The sequence below is a fragment of the Pagrus pagrus genome (assembly GCF_965226575.1).
Source record: "Pagrus pagrus genome assembly, chromosome: 10".
Classification (NCBI taxonomy): domain Eukaryota; kingdom Metazoa; phylum Chordata; class Actinopteri; order Spariformes; family Sparidae; genus Pagrus; species Pagrus pagrus.
In genome coordinates this window covers 1,136,164-1,141,750 of record NC_140194.1, presented here as the reverse complement: position 1 = coordinate 1,141,750, position 5,587 = coordinate 1,136,164, and the positions used below count along the sequence as shown (strand labels likewise).

Genomic DNA, 5,587 nt, shown 5'->3' with positions numbered 1-5,587 from the left:
CTTCTTCTAATCTCATTTTATTAAATCTTGCATATTTACGTGTTCATGTTTTATCTCAGCTCATTTTATTTTTTGTCATCTTGAATTATCTTGTTTCATCTGTTTCTGCTCTCCTCTCATCCTCCTCATCTTCCTCCTCTGTAATCTCATCTAACCTAAAGATAAGTCATTATATTAAAAATGATCCTCACTCAGAAGAAGAAGAACAAAAGGATCAGATCTGATGATCTGCTGAGGTGTTTGTAAATGAGATGAGTTGTCTCTGACAGCTTCTGCTGTGACCCTGAGACTCCACCATGACCCTGTGACCTTTGTGGTCTTTCCCTGTGTGTGGAGGTATTTCCTCTGAGCGCTCCGGTTCAATTCCTCCAGCTGTGTAAATGAGCACAGCGCTCGGAAAAACTCTGCGTGCTGCGAGACTGTTTGCCAGCGATGAATTTGGCTGCTGAGGGCAAAAATAAAAGACACTGGAAAAGAGAGGATTGATGGTGAATTGTCTCGGCCTTTGAGGTGCGTTTGTTTCCTCACGGCTGAGAGGAATCTGCTCCTGTCAGAGTCGAGCCAAGGACCAGCTCGATTTATCGGAGCTGTTGGCGAAAGAATGGAGAGAGACTTGGCACAGCAGAGACACCAGATCCAGATCCAAGTCTGACAGTCTCCTGTCGCTGCCACTGGATGATTTGACTGATTTGGATGATCCTCACTGGCTCTCATGGTGCATTTTTATAATTTTTTTTAAACAGCCGAGGAGGCTTTGTGACTGTGTTGTTTGTGTATGTGTCCGTACTTAGCTGATTTTTCCAGATGTGTTAGCTGCTGTCATAACAGAAAACAGATTAATATCCAGCTCCAGCTACTGCAGCAACCAAGAGAATATTTTCTGTTAGAAGGGAAACAAAGTCTGTGCTGTTTTTGCAAAACCTCCAGTTTTCAAATCAGATTCAGCAGTGGGAAATAATTCTAATCAGGTCAAAGATGGGAGTGATTTAGTGAGCTGTGCTGTTGTCAGGCAGCTCGCAGCCAAACGCCGTCTGTGTCACTTCCTCCAGCAGGCGGGCAGACGCCTCTATTGGCTCAGCATCACTGCAGCCAGATAAGCCCTCACCTCTCTGAGGTCAGAGGTCGTAGCCCTGACGGTCTGTGAAATATTGACTGACATGTCACCTTTGTGTTAGAGCAGAAGCAGCAGGCAGAACTGGTGTCATCTGCCAAACTCCATTAACAAACCTGCATATTTAAAGTTGTCTTGTTAATCAACTGGGTTACAAAATACATCCAGCACCACTGAGGAGAGTTTTTTAAATCCTTAGTTGCAGATTTTAAATTCAGCATGCACATGATCGATCAGGCAGCATTCATTTGACATATCTTCCACTCATACAGCTTTGAATCACGGCTTTATTCATATTCAGTGTTTGTGATATGATCAAAAGCTCCAGAACTGCTATTATTATAATGTCACCATGATGTTATTACATTAATGGAGCTCATGGTGAGATTGTTTTGTCAGCAACTCCTTCTCTTTCAAAAATGAACTGTCAAAATATTCAGCGTTACCGTTTCATTAATACCACGAGTGAGCAAATAACACAAGTCAAGATTTCACTGAGGAAAACTGTAATTTTGTGGATAACATATGTGTTTAATTTAAATGAGTCACATTCTGCAGCGTAAGTGTCTCTTCCAGGAAGGACACATTAAATTCTGGATTTTTTGAATGGAGCTTGGTGTGCGAGTTTCTTCTTACATAAGACGACACGTATCAGGGATTGGCCTGATCAGCATCCAGCGTACATTCTGTCTGAAAGGAACTGTTTTTATTTTCTTTAGTTATATAAAACTTTTTTTATGCATCAAATTGATCAGAGCGTCCCTGAGGCAGCGCTGCTTCTTCGTTACAGACAAAATAAAACCATCACGCATGTCTGTGGTTACTATGAAGTGCAGCTGAAGCTGGCAGCACACTCGACCAGGTCTTATTTCTATTATGGTTTGTTTTGTACCGGTGGACTGCCACATGGGTGGAGTTTAACACAAGAGAAACATTCAACATGTCAGGACGGCTTTTGAGCCCATTTAAAGACAAAACCTGGGGACACATCTGGAACTGGGACGTCATAGAGGTGCAAACAGGTATGAGACAATCATATCGGCAGCAGATGAAGCTCGTGTGTTTAATCTTAAATAAAGCGGGTGGTGCTCGATGCCTTCCTGTGTGGTGTTACCAACCGCAGGCTGACGGGCAACAACAACAACATCATGACTGATGTGTTGCTGCGTGAGTTTAACGATCAGCCTAAAAGCCACAACGTGCTGCAAAAACCATTTCAGCCTCTGAGTTCCGGGTGAAAAACCCATCACCTCGCAGCGAGAGCTCGCTGAGCTGCAGGCCGAAGCTCGAGGGAAACATCCACAGCCTCGCAGCCATCGCACCAACCTCTACATAAATTCAATTAAGGAGCCACAGGGATCATAACGCTCCAGCTTCAATGTATGGAAATACAATTTAATCAGAGTGAAACAGAAAAACGTTTCTGACCTCATCCGCTGGGACGAAATGTTTCTGACTTGTAAATGTGCTCAGTGTTGCTCTGTCAGCAGAACTCGCTAAACATCAGGACGTTAGTCGCTCCATCTGCTCGTCATCCAGGTAACTTATATCAGCATCATACAGGTGTGATATTAACAGCTCCATGAGGGAGATTCACAATAACTGTGGTGATCTGCCCAGATGTTTTCTCCTGCCACCATCGGGTCATCATCAAACTGCGCAAAGATTTAAATCATCTTATTTAAGAAGAAAATAAAGTCTATCCCGACGTAACAGATGTTTTGTTCACAGCATCTTCTGGAAAGGTTCAGAAAAGGGCAGACACTCTTAAAAAACACCTGGCAGGTGATTGGACAAAGCATCCATCTATTACAAGCTTCAACCAATCAGAACAAACTCTGATTGAAACGCCGTCAGTGTCGTTCTTTGTTCTGCTTTCACTGAAATAAACTCTCCACTTCTGAGGAGATGAGGTTTTTTATAATCCGAGGCGCTCGGAGCAGTCGCACAAAAATGGGCCGCACCGTTTCTCTGGACGGCCGCCAGCTGCTGCAGACGCTCGCTCCTCGCTGGGAACGGCCGAAAAAAGATGTTGGCGCTCAGAAACAAACGCTATGTGAACACTGGGCTGTTAACCTCATGTACAGTACTTATATTGACCTAGGTCGCCTTTGAAAGCAGCTTATTATGACCCATGTTAACGCTTCTTTTTTGGTGGTGACCTCTAGTGGAGGTAGTAATTATTGCAGCAATGGAGGAAGTCAGGAGAAGTAGTTGGCACACGGAGGAGGTCGGGGTGGAAGGTTGGGTCAAACACACCCAGAACTTTCCCCCAGGAGACGGCTGCTTCCTGCTCCTCAGAGGATGAACATCAACTGTCCAGCACAACCCACCAGGACACACTTTACACTTTGAGCCACATCTGAGAATATTATTGAAGCCATACTGAAAGCTGGAGAACGAGCAGGACGAGCTGTTTACTTTTGTCCAACACTTTTTTTTTGTTTTCTGTCCAACACTCACTGTTGATCGTAGCCTCAGGAGAGCGCTACCAGAGCCTTCTCTTTCTAAAATATTCACTGATCCGAACAACCGCTCTGAAAGAAACATTTGTGACTCAGCAGTTTTTCTCCATCTGCTTTAAACCTCAAACACAAAACAACTTCTGAGTCCACTAGTATTGATGACAGAGGCTCCTCAAATCAAAGTTAGTTGTCAGCTCCTACTAGAAAGGCTTGTAGAGGTTCGGAGAGTCGTGTAAATGTCTTATAGATGCTCATAAATGCTCCGCTTCAAAGATCCCTGCATGGAAATAAAACACATGCACAGAAAACTCAGCGTCACATTTTTGTGTTCAAACGTTTGTGAGTCAAACTGTCGATCCTGTCGGGGAGCGAGTTGTAACTCTGACGAAGCGTGCAGCGTCAAAATAAGAGACTGAATCCAGAAGCTAGATGGATGAAATGAATATTTGCTTTGATGTTTTGGTAGAAAAATTGAGTCTTTAAAAAGAAACGTGGAACCGTCCTGGAAATCAAAAGGTTAAAGGTGCAATACGTAAGAATTGCCCACCTGTTGCATTCATACTCCCATCAAATAGGGGCAGCAGAGTAACAGCTGGCTGGACTACCAGGAGCAAGATGAGTTCAACATAAATCTGAACATTTTACTTCTTTCTGTGGTGCACCTGACCTCTCCCCTCTATACTGTAATCAATATGTTGCCACGGTAACATGTGGTTTCCAATTAGGAGCTCCACTTTAAAGGCTTCAAACTCTCTCCATCAGCAACACCTGTTACCTGCCCCTCTCTCTCCCTCTCTCTCTCTCTCTCGCTCGCTCGCTCGCTGGCTCACCTGGCAGGAAGCTGCAGGTCCACAGCAGCAGAAGAAGAAGGTGGTGATAATCCATGAGTGTGTTTGAAAAACAGACAGACAGACTGTGAGTGTGTGTGTGTGTGTTGGTGGGTTGATTCTTAACTCTGCTGCTCTGATGAAGGAGAGAGGACGAAGAGGAGGAGGAGGAGGACGAGGAGGAGGAGGAGGAGGAGCACAGTAAACACACCTCCTCCTGTGCACACACACACACACACACGCACACACTCACAGAGATCTCTGCTTTTTAAAGAGCCGTTAACTTCACCTTCCCTTTTCAAAACAGGAGCTTTAATGTCCCGATCGGTGCACAAACAGGAAATGCCTGTGACCAGATGTTAACATCTGTCCAATAATCCTGGAGAGAAAGTCCCTGAGGAGGGCTGAGAATCGCTGCACGAAGGAATACAGCACCTTAAAACACAAACAAAGTGCTTTACAGTAACAACAAACAATAACATTAAAATAAAATACAATATAAATGCAGATAAAATCATTTTGATAATGACACCGTTCGTACAAACATCGACAGACTCTTCTCCAGATCTGACAGGTACGACCTGATGTCGGGTCAATGTCTCAGCTTGTCGAAGCGTCGGTCACCTCAGTCACCTGAGCACAGCGTTGTTACAGCACCCAAAAGTCTTACGTGAGTAAAAGTAAAGATAACATAATAAAACATTACTGGCGCAGTCCCTGACTGTTTCACACCGGAAAGAAAGGAATTATTTTGTTATGCTGATGATACACACCTTTATATCTCTGTGTCTTCAGACCATCCCTCAGGGGCCATGAATTTTTTGTAAGGTAAGCAGCTCACAACATATTTTTATGGCCTTTTTAACTTAATTGCAATAACATAAATATCATTACCATTAATTAATGTTTTAGCCAATTTTATCCATCTCAGTGTATCTTATTGTTTTAATCCAATTAATTTTTTAATAATCTGTTCCTGTTGGTTTTATATTCACTGATGTTTAGTAGTTTAAGCAGTAGATAACCTTATAATGTATCTCAAATCAGATCATGAAATTAAAAAAATTCAGCCCTCTAAAATGTCACGTATCAGCTTTAAATCACTTGAAAATGAGAGATTGAGTTATATTCCCCCTGAATTCAGTCTGCTATTGAAAGAAAACTGTTTCCACTGAACAACTTCA

At 43.2% G+C, this 5,587-nt stretch overlaps 1 protein-coding gene across 2 annotated transcripts in view; it reads right to left on the bottom strand.

Moving 5' to 3' along the window:
* itga11b (integrin, alpha 11b) overlaps positions 1-4,518 on the bottom strand; it is a 31,414-nt gene extending 26,896 nt beyond the window's left edge. For both annotated transcript variants that reach the window (XM_084364742.1, XM_084364743.1), the window contains exon 1: positions 4,407-4,518. In XM_084364742.1, the coding sequence (XP_084220868.1) occupies positions 4,407-4,461 (55 nt within the window). In that variant the 5' untranslated portion in view covers positions 4,462-4,518. The remainder of the gene's footprint in view (positions 1-4,406) is intronic.
* Between the last annotated feature and the right edge of the window lie 1,069 nt (positions 4,519-5,587).